This window comes from Phocoena phocoena, chromosome 8 (genome assembly GCF_963924675.1).
Source record: "Phocoena phocoena chromosome 8, mPhoPho1.1, whole genome shotgun sequence".
NCBI classification, from domain to species: Eukaryota; Metazoa; Chordata; class Mammalia; order Artiodactyla; family Phocoenidae; genus Phocoena; species Phocoena phocoena.
Window position 1 is genome coordinate 100,277,399 of NC_089226.1, and position 17,984 is coordinate 100,295,382.

The following is a 17,984-nucleotide window of genomic DNA, read 5'->3' on the forward strand; positions in this document are numbered from 1 at the left end:
CAGCCTCACCTGAGGCTGGTCACTTGGATCTTGGTTCCCAAACAAGGTAGTCTTGGATGAGAGGCCCAAGCTGGGCCAGTGGACTTCACCTCAGAAGTGGGCAGTGGCTCTGTGCCCACCCCCAGCCTTCCCAAACCACAGCCCTGAGCCTTAATTAACCAGCTGGGGCGGGGCCTCGATCTGTTTCCATGGCAACCAGGCTAGCCACCCCCACCAAGGGCTGGAGGAGGTGCTGCCTGAGCCCCAGCTCTGGCAGAAGTAAGCATGGCAGGAGTAACTCAGATGGGGATGCGGCCCAGCCCCCTCTCTGACCCTGTCCCCTTGGTCCCTTTGTCTGTAAGGCTGCGGGTGCCCGACTCCTGTTTCTCCACGCCTGGGGCAGGGAGGTCAGCCGATTGTTTACTTCTGCCCTGTTCATCTTCATCATCACTATTAATGCCAGTGACCCAGCTTTGGCCCAGGGCTAGGCAATTAGACCCTGCCTGCCCACCTCTGAGCATCTGCTGAGCACGTGAGAGGGCGCTGGGGCCTGCACTTCCTCCTTCTGCCTGCGGCTCTACCCCCACCCCACCCCACCCCCACCCCCAACCGGGGGCAGCAAGGGGTAGGCAAGCTGGCTGGGAAAGGGCCGTCCCTTCTGGGATCCTGGCTACCGGGAAGCCGTAGCCAATTAAGAGGCTGCACAGAGAGGCAGGATGGACTGTGGCGATGGCCCGTCCAGAGCAGAGGATGGCTGGGCTGATCTACATGGATGGGGGAAGACAGAGAGGAGGTGGTGCAGGACCAGGCACTCAGGGCCCAGGGGGCAGGGAGAGGGGAGAGGTGGGGAGGCCCAAGGGAGACCAGATCTGGAACGTGGAAAATCTGATGCTCTAATCTGCATCCGAGAGAAACGCAGATTTGGGGGCCCGTAGCAGGCTTGCTGACTGGGAATCTGCATTTTAACAGATCCCCCAGTGATTCGTGTGCCTATCACAATTTGAGAGGCGCTGGGCTAGGAAAGAAGAGTGTGGATGGATGGTTAGAGCCGGCCGAGCCCTGAATGGCAGGAGGGTGGGGCCTGGGGGCTCCGGGGGCCCCGGGGAGGCTGGGGGCTGCGGTGTCAGAGCAGTGGGCAAGGGTCCTCTGAACTGAATGACGTCAGGTCTGGCAAGGGCCTGAAAGCCCACCGAGCCCCCTTCCCTCCCTCTTTGGGAGGAAGGGGGGAGACAGGGAGGAGGGAAGGGGGAAGAGGAAGCGGGGCCCAGGTCCCAGTAGGAACCTAGCAGGCACCGGGTTCCCACCCTCACGTCCTCACCCAGCCTTCCTGGAAACTCTGGGCTGCCAAGCCTGTGACTGACTCCCGCCTGAAATCTCCAGCTGCCAAATCACAGTGTGCTCTATCGCCCTGGGGCCTTGGTCCCTCCAGGAGCTCTTTGGAAAGTACAGATGAGGCAAATGGCTGTGACTCACTGCTGCCACCAGGGGGCGCCATGTGAAGCCACAACCTCTCCCGTGGTGAAAACACTCCAGATCCATAAGGCAGGGATCCGGGGAGGCTGGGGTGTGGACAGGAGAACCCCAGCACAGCTGTTCCCTCATAGGAACTAGGACCAGAGGGGTTCTGCTCTCCTCTTCTCTTTGGGCCTCAGCTGGCTCCCCAGCCATGGGGATTGGGGATGGTCCCTGGGAAGGGGATATGAGACCCGCTCCACCCGAGACCGCTACTCAGTGGGATGCCACCCCAAGAGAGGGGACACCTTCCGCCTCCAAGCCCTCGCTCCACTAGCCTTTCCTTCTAGGATCACACAGCAGGTTTCTTGGGCCCCTGCTCAATCCAGAGACTGGAGGAGGATGGGAAATCTTAGTCTCTCTTGACAGATGACCATGCTGGTTCCCCTGCGTGACTCCCACACTGTCACCAATCTCCACACCTGCCCCTCCCCCTGCCCCGGGCCTCCTGCCCTTCTCACCATGAGCATCTCACTGGTGAGGGAGTTGACGAGATCTGAGACGGAGGAGTGAGGCTCGGTCCGGCGGTCAGACTCATCGTGGGGCGTCTGGCCCGGCACTGGGGCTGTGTTCACTGCCTTCCCTCCGGTAGGCAACCTGGGGGTGGGAGGAATCCGAATGAGCATGGACCTAGAGGTGGGCTGGGCTGGGCGCCACGGGTCTGGGTGGCAGCAGAACCTTCCGAGACCCAAGTAGCTGCCACCTCCTGCGGGCCAGCAGGAACTACACTTTTGTCCATGGGGGCAGGGCCGTCCCCCTCGCCTCTGCCCCAGCGTGATCCGGCTTCGACTTCCCCTGGCAGGTGCCTTTTCGGCCAGTGTTCCCACTCCTGCTGTTTCCCAGAAAATCCCCTACCCTTCAGCCCCAGCTTGCATGGTGGTCTCTGAGCATCCTCCCTCCCCAGAGGCTCCATCCATCCCTGCTTGCTCCAGCCTGGAAGGCCGGCGGGGAGGCTCCCAAGACGGCGTGTCCTCTCTCCGCGACATTACCCCAGGCAAACACGCCCAGAGCACCTGTCTCCTGGAGGCCCCACCTGTTTGCTCAGGCTCAGCGGGAACACAGGTGCCCTTTAGACACGAGACTGACCAGGTGAGCTCAGGACCACTGTCCGCACAGCTCTGTCCAGTAGAACTTTCTATGTCCACCCATGGTTATTGAGCATTTGAAATGTGGCCAGTATGACTGAGAACTGAATTTTCACGGTTGTTTGACTTAAACTAATTTAAATAGTCACCTATTGGACAGGGCAAATCTACACCCCCTTGCCCAAACCCGACCCTTCTCCCACTCTGAGGACTACACATTTGATAAGGCTCTCGCCCAGGGTCAGAGAAAGACGGGGTCCCACCGAAAACCCCGGATCTGACAGCTCCACTCCAGGCCTTGTGTGCACCCCGGCTCCACACTGCCCCCGGCAAGCTGGGCTCTCTGGCCCAGAGGCTGGGTGGTGAGCCCAGTCTCCGTCTAGCTGGGGTTCAGGAAGGGGGCATTAAAAGCCTGCCCAGGGACCAGGCTGGAACACCCCATGAGGAGGAGAGATGGGGGCAGGCAGCGAGGAAGACGGGGTGATGGGAGCACAGGGCTCGGGAGGGGCTACAATAGAACAGCTTCGAGAGTACCAGAGCCACAGACTCAGAGACACACACAGGCTGGACACAAGCCGTGGCCCTCGGAATGGACCAGCCGCCAGCACACGGTTGACTATGACAGGCAGACAGACATGCACAGGATATGCCAGGCCCTGGAGGAGAGACACCAGGACCCAACAGCAGGGTGTGCACACGCTCTCACACACACACACACACACACACACGAGTGCACACAAGCCTGACAGACACCCAGGGCAACACGGAGAGAATGGCAGGGGCAACCAGGCAGGTCAACCAGAGCAGCAAGATGACAGACGTACAGCGATGTGCACACTTAGATCCTGAGAGGACACACATTCAGGGAGGCCCCGGCATGCCAAGGTGCGCATGTGAATTGGGAAACGCTGAAACAAAAAAGCAGGGAGCAGTTTCAGGGACAGACGCTCTGAGAATTAGAGGCACGGCGCACCTGCTGTGAGGGCCTGGCCTTGCCCGGACGACAAGGAAACGCCCCACCCCACCTGGGAGGCGCGGGGCGCCCTCCCAGAGGTGCGGCCAGAGCAGAGCACGCGCACATGTACACACACGGACACGTGTTCACACAGACAGGCACGGGGAGGAGGAGACTGAAATAGCTGGAGAGGTAAAGTCAGGTTAAAAATAGAGTGGGTGAGGAGGAGAGAGCCGGGATTGACTGCTGAAGGTATGAGAAAGTCGGAGTTATTTTGGCCACACCACAGCGTCAGCACAGCTGCAAAGCAGCCTGGGAAGAGATGGTCAGCGCCACTGAAGCTATCGGAGGTCACAGGACAGAAAGAGACAGAGAGACAGGAGCACAGAGGCAGAGGGAGAGGCGGAGGGCCCGTCACTGGCCCAGGGACATCCCTGTGAGGAGCAGATGGGAGGAAGGAGACGGGGAGGGAGGGAGAGAGAGAGAGGCCGAGAAAGGTTAGTTGGAGGCGAGTGAAGAGGCTGCGGGGCGGACGAGGGGACAAGGAGGAGAGTAGAGGCAGAGAGGAGGCGGGGGACACACACCAGGACAGAAGAAACATGGTGGCTTCGGAGTGAGGGCAGCGTGGTGGTGGCCAGGTCCCGTCCGGCCCCGCCCCCGACTCCGGTGGGGGTGGGGCCACGGGGGAAACCATTCGGATCCCAAGGAGCAAGGGTGAGAGGGTGGCTGAGAGCATGAGGTGCGCATGGGTGCAGGGCAGCATGGGCGAGGTGGAACGGGCACAGCAGGGCGTGGGAGCCAGGGGCGGCCTTGGCCTCCTTCCCTCCCTCCTGGGCCCAGCAGCATTCCGAAGTTTTTGGGGCCCCGGCGCTGAGGCCCAGGGGCTTGGGGGATCCCGGATGCGGGGCTTCAGGGCCACCAAGGACCCTGGCAGTGGGGTCAGCGACTTGCTAGATGCACCCCACCTTGCTTGGGACCTGGAGTGGCCACTCCTCCTCCCAGGAGCCTGCTGCAAACAGACCTCGGGGGCAGAATGTCCTCCCCAACAACAGCCGAGGGCCACCCACCCGTTACCCCGGTGACATCCGGCCAAGGGGTCAGCTGGGTGGAGAAGGGGGCACTGGGGCCGAAGGGCAGACCCTCGGTCTGGAGGCAGAAGCTGAGGAGGAAGGGACAGCTGGCCCAAGCCCACCATTCCAAGATTCATGCAGCCAGGAACCCAGAGGGGTGGAGCCCTAAAGCGCCTTGTGGGCGGTGCTAACGCCAAGCTTGGGGATGGGAGAGTGCCGGGCAGGAAGCACCCTTGCAGTGGCCGATCACCTGGGAAACCCCCCAAGAGCCTTGAGAAATGAGCTTCCAGGATGGGGTGGGCGTGACCGGGTGGGAATGGCCTGTGTCCACTGGGAAAGTCGGGCTGGGTTGGGGCGTGGGCCCAGGGCCTCCAGCTCCACACCCACCTTTCCCAGGGAGGCAGGGGACGACTGATGTAATGATCAGAAGGGGTGAGTGTGTTATATGGAGTGAGACCTAAGTGGCAAGGAGGTAAAAATAGGCTGTAGGTGAAAATGGAGCCAGTTCATTAACACATGGGTGACATGAAATCTCGTTTCCAGCCTGCATCTGCTCCCTCACGCTTCACACCCTTCTCGACAAGGGGGTCCTTAGCAGATTTTCAGAGGGCTGCAGCCCTGCTCCTGCAGCCTCTGGCCCATGGCCCCTGGCCCTCTCCCCACGGCCCTCTGGCCCGCCTGCAGCCCAGCTCTGAGCCCTGAGCTCAGGAAGCCAGGACCCCGGTGGCTCCAGTGGGTTGGAGGTGGCAGACTCCGTTCCTCCCGCACCCCAGGACTTGGGCTCAGGGTGTGACACCATCTGTACCACTGAGTGAAAGAGCTGGTCCCACTCTCCCCTCCCACTCTCTGGGGACTTCTGGCTTTGTCCACCATGGACAAGCAACTGTGAACTCGGGATGGAAAGAAAATAAGAGAGTTGGTTTCCAGAAGCCACCAGACGGACAGGCAAGTCAGCTAACTCGGCCTGTCCTCCCCTAACACACAGGCCCCTGGCAGCAGCCCGGGACAGTCCCTTCCTGCACCTTCAGGCCTCTTAATAAGCAAGCGTCAGGGTCTCCGCCTGGCTGACAGGCTCTGACAAGTGCCCCAGTCCGAGGGTCTGCTCCCTCATTAGAGGCTTAGCATGTCCGAGCTCGAAGGGGTCACCCTGTCCAATCCTTCATTGGACAGGTGAGGAAGCAGAGGCCCAGAGAAGGGCTGTGACTTGCCCAAGGTTGCAGAACGAGGCTCTGGTAGCAGAGCTACAAGGAGGCAACCTGGCTGCCAGGCCACACTCTCCTGTAGGCCTTTTCTGATGAAAAGCACACCTGACCAAGGTGATGAGCCCTCCTCCCACGATCACAGGTGTGTGGCTGGCCCAGCCCAAGGCCAGGTGGGAAAAAGCGGCCAGACAGGTGCAGGATCATCCCACCTTAGTGATGCTGCCTGAACCCTGGGACCTCTGATCTTTCCCCGTCCCCTCCTCCGTGAGAGCGCTTCTAACGGGGGCATCCGAAGATGCCTCCCTGCATTCCCGGTGGCCAGGGCCACGGATGGTTGAATGCCCAGGCCTCGGCTCAGCCTGTGCTGTGGCCACACAGGCTACTCCTGAGGGCCTGCAGCAGGGTTCCCGGTGACAGAGGGCCTGACCAGCACCTGCCGGCTGCTCTCACCCCCCACCCCCTATCCCATTTCCTCCTCCTGGTACCTCGGGCTAAGGGGCTGCCTTTCTGGTCACCAGGCCTCTCCCAGGCCCCAGACCCTTCCCACCAGGGGCTCCTCTTCCATCAGCCGAGAGCAGCCGTATCACATCTCTGCAGGTGTGTGTGTGTGTGTGTGTGTGTGTGTGTGAGACCATCACCCCAGCGGGACCTCCAGGCAAGAGGGAGGTTGAGGTGGCGGGGATGAGGGAGAACAAGCTGGCGCCCCTTCCCTAACATCCCCGCCGCCCACCAACCACCGGAGAAACTGGGATTTCTGGGTCGGGGTGGGGCAGAGATGAAAGATGAGGGTACAGCAGAAGGGAGCCAAGCGGGAAGATGGGGCAGAAAGGCTGGCTTGCTCCAGGCGAGGGCAGGCATGCCCGGGGAGCAGGCTTGATCCAGAATGGCCCCAGGACAGCCACACGGGCCTCAGACCCGAGGGACACCACCAGGGTGGCCTGTGTGAGGGCACCGGCTGGGGAGGGGGCTGTCCTGCTCCAGCGTCCGCTGAAGGCGCCGCCGCCTCGTCCAGCGACCGGCGGTCGAGGCTGCTGGCCTCTCCACGCCTCCTTCTCTGCTGCCGCCGCCGCAGGCCCTCGCCTGTGCTCGTACCTCTTGTCCCCCTGAGCGTTCTGGTTCTGCTGGGTTCCTGGGTTTTGCAGGTCAGGGATATTGGCAAAGTCATCCTGTTCCGAAAGCCCTAAGACCAAGGATAGCACCACCATCCGGCCTTCCCTGCCAGGGGTGGGCAGCCCACCAGCCAGGGTGAAAGGAGGAGGCCCCAGGGGCCGAGGCGGGAAGGGGAAGGAGAGAGAGACAGAGACAGAGACAGAGACAAAGAGAGAGAAGAAACAAGTGTAAGAAACTGGCCCTGCAGAAGAGAAACCAAACTTCAGCACTGTCAACAGTTGTAGAGCAGAGCAGGAGGCGGCAGGGGTGAGGGGAGGTGTCCACGGCCTGAGACCCAGCTAGCCACGGGGAAGGGGCTGGGCAGAGGCCTGCGAGGTGGCCCGCGACCGGGACGTCCCCAAGAAACACACGGGGAAGGCTGCGGGGAGTGGGGCCCAGGCCCTGGGACATGGTCCCTTTCCAAGGTTGGTTCACCTCTGGCTGAACAAAGGCCAGGGGCTACTCGCTCAGACCATCTGGGCCCCTGGGAGAAGAGGGAGGGCTGTGCTGTCATCTTGGGGACCGCGCGGGTAGGTTTGGGCTCCCAGGCGGGAGGTTCTCAGAAGGTTTGGAAATCCAATGGGCACTGCACCCAGTTAAGCCCCTCATAAAGACATCTCTGGGTCCTTTGGTCAGCCAGGTGTGCTTGATGCCAGGAAGGGGGTCTCAGGAGCTCCCTCCCCCAGGTCCCTGGACACACGGCCCGTTGGAGGAGAATGCAAGTCTTTTCCGGCGTATGGTGTGCTGGCTGTCGCGGGCCTTCTCCTGCATCCCCCTTCCTGGAGATCCGGGGAGTAACCACCGAGGCTTTTGGGGCCAGTTCAGGGGCCTCTCCTTAGAGAAGCAGTCCAGAAGTCATCAAAAGGCAAAGGCGGGGGCTTCCCCGGTGGCGCAGCGGTTGAGAGTCCGCCTGCCGATGCAGGGGACGCGGGTTTGTGCCCCGGTCCGGGAGGATCCCACATGCCGCGGAGCGGCTGGGCCCGTGAGCCGTGGCCGCTGAGCCTGCGCGTCCGGAGCCTGTGCTCCGCAACGGGAGAGGCCACAGCAGTGAGAGGCCCGCGTACCGCAAAAAAAAAAAAAGGCCAAGGCGGAGAGAGAGAAAGCTGGCAAGGTCTGGAGACGTCCCGGGAGGACTCGAGGTAGCCTGTGTCTGCGGTGAGGACAGTCTGGAGGGATCCTGCTCTGAGGGAGGCTCAGTCCAGGTGGACGTGGAGTCGCCACGTGGGCAGCAGTGTGCGGCCAGAGGTCAAGGTGAGACGTCTCTAGTGTGAGGCTCTGTCGGAGAACCGCTGGGCAACTGCGGGGCTGCCTGCACTTCCCGGGGGTGAAAAGTGACCCTCTGCCTCTCAAAACCATCTGAGTTGGTGGGTGTTTTCTGGGTGCTTTGCTGAGCTCCTCCAGTGTTGAGCTCTCACCTGAACAAGGGGAGAGGGGATTCTTGGATGGGGCAGACATGAAAGCATGTCTCAGGAAGGGCCAAGGGAAAGATGGTAAGCCTGATGGAAGGTTCTGGAAGGTGGGAGATCCTGGGTTAGGAAGTCTACGACTTCAACCACCATCCAAGAGGGTGAGGTTCAGAGAGGAACCGCTAGCTATGGCTGTTTTCCAGAGAAGTTGTCAAAAAGGGAACTCTACCAGTGAGAAGTGACAAGCGAGGGGAGGGGCGGAGGTCCGGGGGTCTTGGAAAATGGGAGATGGCCGTGGGGGCCGAGGAGGCGCCAAAGCTAGGTGGATGCTGCCTCGTCTTTGCCTCTTTCTCCTGGGCACGGCTGCTCCAGGTTGACACTTGCAGCCGCATCTAACTTTTGGGAAACAACTCCCCCCTTCCCTCAGGACGAATCCTCATTTTCTTTGTTCCCTGCCCACCGGTACTGTTTCAGAGTTGGTAAAATTCCATCTGGCTCCTCGGGAGCTGGTTGTGCTGGGGGAAGGCAAACCCGACGGAAACAGCAGGTTTTCCCCTGGTTAATTCACTTTCTGGATATTCCTTGTGCTCTTCTTAAAAACAAAACGGCTCCTCTGCCTAAGTCCCTGATTTGTCGTTCTCCGGGCATCACGGGGCGCGGGGCCGAGAACAAAGGGCAAGAGGTGGAGATTTGGGGGAGAAGCTAGTGGTGTTGGGAGGAGCCACATCCACGAAGCAGGAGGAATGCCTTCTCCCTGCAAAGGGGGGTGGGATTCCGGGGGCGCCTGGTTAGCCTTCTCATCCCGACTCTGTACCTGGGCCACCAGCATTTGGGGCAAGAGAAGGGCATCAGAAGCACGCCAGCGAAGCTGTAAGGCAGGGGTCGGGGGCCGGCCAACTACAGCTGGTGGCCTGTTTTTATACAGCCCACAGGCTAAGAATGGTTTGTACATTTTTAAAGGATTGTTTAAAAAAAAAAATGTGATCGAGACCACATGTGTCCCTCAGAGCCTAAATTGTGTATAATCTGGTCCTTTACAGAAAAAGTTTGCCGACCCCTGCTGTGAGGGACTACAAGTGGAAGAGGGGGGGGGGGGTGAGGAGAGCTCTGGGGGTGGCCAGCGGGTGAGGGGCACGAAAGCTGCCGTGGGCAGAAGGAGCGCAGACCAAGGTGCTGGTGCTGAGCGCTGCTCATCAAATCTTCGCCGGCTAGAGAGGCGGGGAGAGTGGGTTCCCTGGGGGCTTCCTGCCGCTGGTTCTCTTCCCAGAGCCCGGGCATAGCCCGTGCCCCCATGTGACGGCTGCTAGAATGCAAGGCAGGGGGGCGGCTGTGCAGAGAGCAGCCTGCAGTCAGGAGGAGCGGAGGGGTGCAGGCTTCTGGCTGGTTCTCGGCTCTGTTCAATTCCCACCGCTCTCCTAATCCGCGCTGGTGCCACGGCATCCGTCCCTGGGCAAACCGCCTCCTGGAGGCCAGGAGGCTCTCCTGGGCATCTTGTCTCATGCAGGCATCCAGCTGGATTCCCAAGGGTCCTTGGGTGGGGGGAAGCCCCAACAGATGCGCTGCCCAGTCTTGCCAAGTAGAGTCACAGGCAGCATGTCCTGCCTGGCCAGGGCCATAGGCCACTTGCATGGGAAGCTGGCATGGTGGGGTGTCTTCCATTGGGGTGCTCCTTCCAGGGGCAGCACTCCCGACCGCCCTTTCGGGCTGGGATCTCAGCCAGAGAGGCAGGATGCTCTGAGGACTTGTTCGCCTTCAGAATCCCCACATCTTGCCAATGAGCTGGGCCTTCACCTTGGCCTTCCCCTTCCTCCTCCCTTTCTCCTCTCCCAGGCTTAGTGTGCTGGTCTCCTGCTCCATGAAAAGTGCTCCCAGGAAAGACCTGGGTGATGAGAATAATCCCCAGAGCCTGGAAGGAAGGTCACGTTAGGCCAGAGGAAGGAGGTGATGTCAGGGACTGAAGCCCAGGCCTGCCCTGGGCTCTGAGAGTGAGGGTAGATGCTCAGAGGGACACGAGGGAGTGGGCATCCTGGGCAGGGCTCTACCAGTGAGGGCGAGGCAATGGGGGCACACGGTGGGGGGCTGGGGGGACACACACAGCAGAGGGGAACGGCTAAGGCCAGACACCGATGGTGTCTTGTTACTTCTCTGACCTGTACACGTGAAAGAGGGCTCTGATTCAGAAACATTTTCTAAAGCTTCGGGGGAACATCGGAGGTTTGTCCTCAGGGAATGGGTCATGGCGGGAGCCAGGGAGAGAGCTGGAGGGCAGGTGGCTACAGAAGGTCAGAGAGGCAGAGGACAGGGCCCACAGCAGGGACAGGGGAAGTGGGAGGGAGGGAGGGAGGGAGGGAGGAAGTGGCAGCAAGAAGGTGGGCAGAGTTGGGTTACAGGGCGGAAGGGAACTGGAGGGGAGGAGGCGAGGCCTGACCCCTGGAGTGAAGGGGGCCAGGTTTGGGAGGGGAGGAGAGAGGTCACAGGAGAGCAGGGAGGGGAGGGAGGCCAGGAGAGCCTGGGACTGGCTGGGAAGGGGAGAGACAGAGGCGGGGACCTCAGCAACATCCCCTAGTGTCTCCACTGACTTTCAGGGAGGAACTTCTCCAAGCCCTGGGGGCACCGAGCGGGGCTGGAGTCCTCAGATACAAGTCCTTCCACGGGGGCGGGGGGGGGGGGGGGGGGGGGCTTTAGGCACGAGCCGCAAGCCACAGGAGGTGGGGGAGGGGGCAGCGGACTCTGCCGGGCACCCTGCCTCGTAGACGGAGGGCTAAGATCATTCTGGGCCAGCCACTCCCAAGGAGACAGGGAGGAAAGAGGCTGGGTCGGGGAGGGGGGCGGGCCGGACCACTCAAGGGGGGGACTTACAGGAAGGATTTCATGTCCAAGCCTCGGTTTCGAATCTGCCCCACCACGTGGTCCCAGCTGCCTGGGTTGGAGCGGCTGCGGCCGCCGGCCGGCCGGTACTTGGAGCCGGCCGAGGAGCCCTGCCGAGCCTGGCCCCGGCCGTAGGCCCGAGAGTTGGGGCCCGGCACGGAGGCCGCGTGGGCCTGCAGCTGGCCCAGGCTCTGGCTGGTGGTGGGCTGGCTGGCCTGCCGGCCCCGCTGGTGCTGGCTCAGCGGCTGTTGCAGGCTCTGTTGCCGCATCAGAGTGCAGGGTCGCTGGCATTTCGGCTCTCCCGTGGAGCTGGGGATAGACTCAAGGGTAGTGGTCGTGGACAGGGTGGAGTCCTCGAAACTTGGGGCGGGTGGAGGAGAGGAGAGAAAGGAGAAGCAGGTGAAGGGATCACAGTGGAGGAGAAAGAAGCCTAGGGCCAGGATGAGGAGGCCCCAGTAAGGGGCGTGCTCTGCCGGCCCTCGCCGGGCCTCCATCGGAGTTGTCGCCACTGCCGTCGTCGCTGCCACCCCCTCAGCCAGGCGGCCGCTGAGCCCCGCGCCCACCCTGAGGCCCCCAGGCCGGCCCCGCCCAGCAGGCCCCCCCGCCCTGGCCCTGGCTCAGCTAGTGCCCGATACCTCCCATCTGACGGTCTGGGTGGGGCCGCGGGAGCTGCGGCGGCTGCGTGGTGAAGGCAGGTCCCAGGGCCCTGTGGCTGCCTGTCATGTTGGCCTGGGACAGGGTGGAGGGAGCTGGGCCACCCCCTCCCGTTGTCTCACTGGGGGACCCCGGGAAAGTCTGCCTCTGCGTTCTAAGTACTACTGGCGTTTGGAGACGCGAGGAAATCCAGGCCAGCGCAGAGCTGGCCTAGTAATGCGCGGTGAGTCAGCGGAAGCCAAGGATTCTCATGCTTTGTCCTCAGACGCAGACGCTGGGGCGCGTCCTCGGGCTCCCGGACCTCTGCTCTGTGGCTGGCGCTGACTCAGGGTTCAGGCTCTGGCGCAGATCTTGGCCCTCTTTCTGGGGTTCCTTGTTTCTGAGGCTTAGGGTCAATTCCCGGGATCTTGGGAATGACTCCCAGTCAGAGGACGGGACGCAGGAAACCACTTGGCTGGCCACTTTACCACAGTTCTGACAAAGAACAGGGTAATTATCCTGTCCTCTGTGCACCTGTAAGATGGCACCTGCCTCATGGGCCACCAGCATCTCTGAAACACGCTGGGAACAGGGCAAGGACAGACAGGAGACAGGACACGGCTCATCAGAGGTGGTCTGGGGTCAGAGAGACCCAGGGTTCAAAGCCCATCTCTGCCGCTTCTTAACTGTGGGACTTTGGAAAAGGGAGTCCACCTCTCAGTTTCCTCTTCTGTAAAACGGGGTAAAAATTCCTGAGTTGCCTCTGTCACACGGTTGCCATGGGGACCAATGAGGTCAGGCCCAGGGAAGCAGGCTCCCTTGACAGTGGAAGCTGCAGATGTCTTAGGAGGTGGAGACAGGAGTCAGAGACCCCTGGCCTCCCCAGGCAACCTGTCTGCTTTGTCTCCTGGCCAGAGATTTCAGCACATTCAGGGCCACAGCCTCAGAGGGCCCAACCTCCACTTCTTCTGTTCCTTCCCTCCATCTTCCATTCCAGTTGTCTAGGGCAGGGGTTGGCAAGCTATGGCCTGTGGGCCAAATCTGGCCCGCCACTTGTTTTTGTAAATAAAGTTTTACTGGAATACAGCCATTGTCATTAATTTACATTCTGTCTGTGGCTGCTTTGGGGCTACAAGGCTGGGGTTGAGTAGTCATAAAAGAGAGTATGTGACTTGCAAAGCCTCTTCCCTATCAGGCCTTTTATAGAGATAGCTTGCCACCTCCTGGTCTAGAGCCACAGGGTAGCCGTGGTACCCCCGAGCTGCCCGAGGGAGGCCCCAGGGCCCGTGGAGCCACTTTCACCACTACAACCAGACCTCAGCCTGGCTCACCCCCTGAGCCTATCCTGGGAATCAAAAGGACAACAGTTAGGCTGCCCCTGTGTGCTGAGAGAGAGAAAGAGACAAGAAGAGTGAGAGCAAAAGAGGGAGAGAAAGTCAGAGAAAGAGAAAAAGAAAGAGAAAAAGAAAGAAAGAAAGAAAGGAAGGAAGGAAGAAAGAAAGAAAGAAAGAAAGAAAGAAAGAAAGAAAGAAAGAAAGAAAGAAAGAAAGAAAGAAAGGAAGGAAGGAAGGAAGGAAGGAAGAAGGAAAGAAAGAAAGAAGGAAAGAAAAGAAAAGGAGGAAAGAAAAGAAAAGAAGGAAAGAAGGAAGGAAGGAAGAAAGAGAGAAAAGCAAAACAGGGCTTTAGCTGGGGTCTTGGAAGGAGCAGCAGCCTTGCCGGGCTCAGGCCTGGAATCAGGGCGACCACCAGAGGCAGGTGCAGGCCTGGCTGGCCAGGGAGGCCCACAGCTCCCGGGGGGCAGGCCGAGGAAGCGGGTGGACGGCACCCAGGCAGCCGCCTCGTCCTCCGTGTTTGACCTCATTTTGGTTTTCTGTCACATCCCAAATTAGTCCAACTTACAGCCTCTCAGCCACAGGAAAGTAAAATCGGTTCCTCCAGGCCTGGAGCCAGTGGATGGCACGGAGGCCTCAGCCAGCCTGGAGTCTGTGGCCAAAGCAACCTGGCGTGGGTGGGGCACTGGGCCTGGCTCTCTGAGGGGGTGTGGGGCTTCCCTCTGGGGTTCTCCGGAGGCTCAGTGTCGGGGAGAAATCCGCTCGTGCTCCCTCAGGCCAACAAGCAAGTGGGGTCTCAGCATGGTGGCCCTCGGTGGTCCCAATGGCGGGAACCACAGGCTTTCCAAAGAGAACCAGCCCAGCCGCCGAAAAGGGGTCAGGGCTGTTGGCCTTCTAAGTGAGAGGCTGCTCCATTAGCTGGGAACGAGGCAGTTCTAAAAGCTGAAAATGGAACCTATATCCCAATGGGTGAGAACGGTCATAGTTCAAAGGATTTAGAGCCCGGATGGCTCAGCTATGGGGAAATGGAAGGTTCTAAGAGCCAAGGTGAGAATAAGGCTGCCCCATGGTGGGAGGGGAGAACATACTGTCTGCTGAGAACAGGAGCCAGCCCTATGCCTGCTGCTCCCAGGGAGGGACTGACTGGCCAGCTCAGACAGTTATTAAAAAGGAGACAGCTCTTCTGTCTGATGTCCAGACCACCCTCATCAGAAAAGAGAAGTTAGCTAGGGCTCAACAACCCAACCTCCAAGAACACACAATCCCAGCAGCTGAGAGTGGGACCGCGCACTGACCAAGACTGGGACAGCCAATGGGGATGGCCGAGATGAGGATGAGCCAGTGGGGACGTCCCGGCTGCTCAGGGCTGGCCTGTGGGACAGATGGTGTCACAGTGCAAGCAAGACTGGGACAAGCCAATGGAGTCGCCTGATAGTCAAAATGAAATGGCTTAACCCCTGGGTCTAGAGCCATCTGCTGGCTGCAAGAGGGAAAGCCCGGTGGCAGATGAGTGGCGGAAAATGGGCCGAGAGTGGGCCAGCTCCCCAGGGATGGATGGTCCAATGGCAGCCTGATGCCCATGGAGGCTGAGATGGAGCGGCCAATCAAAGAGGATGGGATGACCCAAGGACTGAAATGAAGCTGCCCCGGGGGCAGAAAATGGAATGACCTGGTCACCGGCAAAGAAGGCAACTGATGGGGCAGCCGGAGGCTGAGAGGCACAGTGCATGGCTGAGTTAGTCATGCCCGATGGCAAGGATGATGGGAGTCTCGTGAAGGGATGGGATGAGCCAGGGGCCGAGGACGGCACCTCTGGGGGCAGCAGCGGGCATGCCAGGGGTCCTGCTGTCCACACTGGCGGGGGCAGGCCTGAGCTCACGGCTCCGGCGGCCGTGGGGCCATCACTCACTTGGACAAGTTGAGCTTCCCGGCGGCCAGGTGGCTCTGCACCGTCCGCCAGCGGCCTCTCCCCGCCTTGCCGCCGCTGCCCAGCTCGCTGGGGGCAGCGCCGCCGCTTCTCAAGGCGTCCTCTCCGGGTGGCGGCACCGGCGCCGGCTTCTCCCCCAGCCGGCCTTCCCGCTCCACTGCCAGCCCCGCAGCGGCGGCCACTTTGGCGCCAGCTAGGAGGGTGCCACTGGAGGCACCACGAGGCAGCCGGTCCAGAGGGGCACCGGGGGTGGCAGTGGGGGGACAGAGGGGAGGCCACACGTGGGGGTGGGGATGGGGTGGTAAGAGGGGGAAAAACAATGACAGATAAAAGGAAGAAAGAGACAGTGAGAGAGGAGGAGAGAGACAGACGGACAAGAGACGACAGAGAGAGAGGAGAGAGAGAGAGAGAGAGAGACATCAGCACTGCAGATGGGTCACCAGCGGAGCCTGCAGAGAGGAGAGAGGGGACCGGGCGGGCTGGGGTCGGAGAACAACGCACCACGACAGTGGAGGGGGGCCCCTCCCCACCGCCTGGGGCTGGGGCGGCGGGGGTGGGGGGAGGACAGCCACCTCCAAGTCTATCCCACAGGACAACGAAGGGTTAACGACGGAGGAAGAGCGGGCTGTCCAGGCCAGGAGGCCCCAAGGCAGGGAGAGAGAGAAAGCCGTGTTAGTCAGAGTTCATCAGCACCACCACCATCACCGCCACCACCGCCACGACCACCGACCACCGACCACTGCCAGAGCAGCCAGGGCAGCGGCACACAGCAGGGAGGAGGAAGCGAGCCACACCGAGAGGGAGGGACCAAAAACGGGCAACCCCATCCTGACTGCACAGAGGGGGCCGGGGGCCACGGGGACCAGCTGGGGGCTAGCCCTGGGGGAGGGGACAGGGGAGGGGCAGGCAGGCCAGGGGGGTCAGGAGGGGTTGCTCGTCTCCATGGTCAGCCTGCCCATGGGGTGCGCGGGTCGGGAGGGGGGCAGGAGCAGGAGAAGTGAGGGGCCGGGTGGGATGGGGGGAAGGAGGGCGTGCGCGGATACTCGGATACTCGGTACATATGATCAAACCAGGTAAAGTCACTCACTTGAGGGACAGTCGTGGGTCGCCATAAGGGGCGTAGGGTGAAATGTTTAGAATAAACTCCTTGGGAGGGTAGGAGCTCCATTTCTGCTGCATTGTGCTCTCATTGTTATTCCAAAAGTCTCTGTCTAGATCACTGGAGGGGCAGAGAGAGAGGGGAGAAAACAGGGAGATACAAGAAGAAACAAGAACGGCAAGTCCTGTGCGGCGGGCAGAGGGGGGGGGGTGGGGCGGGCCGGGTCGGCTCCTGTGAGGGGAAGAGAGGCGGGTGGCACACGCACGGGCGCACGCGCACACACACCCCCGCACACGCTCCAGGGCGGGAGAAGCCGCGTGCAAGGAGGCGAGCCGCAGGTGGGCAGACTGGAGCCTCGCACCAGGGAAGCTGGTGGGAGAGAGAAAGATGGTGAGAGAGAAGGGGAGGGGGAGGGGAGGGGGAGGGAAGGGGGGGCCGGGGACACGGCCTGGGCTAGGATGGCGATGGCGTGGGGAGTGGGCGGAGGACAGGGTGCTGGCTTCTGGCTGGAGATTGCTGAAAGGTAGATCAAACCCTGCTGCCCACATGCTGGGCCTCGGTCTCCCTGCCTGTCGAACCCTAAGGCTGGCTGTAACCGCTGAGCCATCCACTCTCCCATGCCGGGGTTGAGGCCCCAGTTCTGGAAGACCGGAAGTTCTCCCCCCTTCCAGCTACCTAACGGAGCCACTCTTGGGACAGGCCTAGCTCCCTGCCAGTCTCTCCTCCTCTCACTGGCCTGAGGTCCCCCTGGCCTCCTCTGTTCTCTCCCAGCCTCGGGAAAGCCTGGGATGCAGCCTTCACAGGAGACCGGCCAGATCTCAGCTGAACGGAAGGCATTCTCTGCTCATTGCAAAAGTGGTGGCTGGGTCACCCCAGCAAAGGGAAGCGTCTCCAGGCCTCTGACATGGTGGTTGTCTGCAGGTCACGGGGGGGCCCTTCACGTGGAGGCCTGGGCCTGTGAAGAGGAAGCCTGCACTTCTATGGGGGGACTGATGGGCAGACTCGGCCTCCAGCCCTTGGCACGTACCTGGCCTGCCCCTGTCCTTTTCCAAACTGGAGCTCCTGGGTCTGGAAGGGAACGTGTACCCCAGTCTCCCCACCTCCTCCTGTTCTGTGACATGTCCTACCGCAGAAGCAGATATGCTAGAAGCACAGAGAAGGCAGGGACCTCCCCTGGAGGAGGGCAACAGAGGCCTCAGCAGAAGGCATGGCCTGGAAACCCCAGGAGGACCAGGGGCTTCACCAGCTCGTCAGCCTCCTGGGACCCCGAAGAGCAGAACTGGGAGCACAGGGAAAGAAGGGCAACTCCCAGGCCAAAGGAACATTCCGGAAAGGAGCCACGCCTGAGCCGTCAGGAATGTGTCTACGGGAAGGGGCTCGGGGAGGAGAGTCAGGAGTGGGTCTGGCGTGTGCTGAGGCCACGCCACTGCTCAAGGCCGAGGTGAGAGCCCTGCTGCGGGGAGGGCACTGTCGGGAGGCACACCCCCTGAGGATGGAGGAAACGTGTTCTTGGGGGACCTGCTTCTCCCCCACACCACCCCCAGAGTTTGACCTCAACCTTGGTTCTCAACCTTAGACTCGGGAACAAAGGCGAGAAAGAGGGAGAGAAGCTGAGCTGTCCCCACAGGCCAGGAGGAGACAGTGGCCCTGGGCTGAGGGTGGGCAGGGCCCCCTTGGGCCTCCCTGGTGTGGTCAGTCTCTGCCAGTCCAGAGAACACCTTGGAAACATCTCACAGGAGACTCTGTGCACGGGGTCCAAGGCCAAAGC

At 61.2% G+C, this 17,984-nt stretch overlaps 1 protein-coding gene across 1 annotated transcript in view; it reads right to left on the reverse strand.

Annotated features, from left to right (window-relative positions):
- SYT7 (synaptotagmin 7) overlaps positions 1–17,984 on the reverse strand; it is a 79,031-nt gene that overhangs the window by 9,616 nt on the left and 51,431 nt on the right. The window contains exons 7-11 of the mRNA XM_065882454.1: positions 16,205–16,336; positions 15,100–15,324; positions 11,218–11,586; positions 6,896–7,018; positions 1,953–2,088 (exon numbers count right to left, since the gene is read on the reverse strand). Of these exons, the coding sequence (XP_065738526.1) occupies positions 1,953–2,088; positions 6,896–7,018; positions 11,218–11,586; positions 15,100–15,324; positions 16,205–16,336 (985 nt within the window). The remainder of the gene's footprint in view (positions 1–1,952; positions 2,089–6,895; positions 7,019–11,217; positions 11,587–15,099; positions 15,325–16,204; positions 16,337–17,984) is intronic.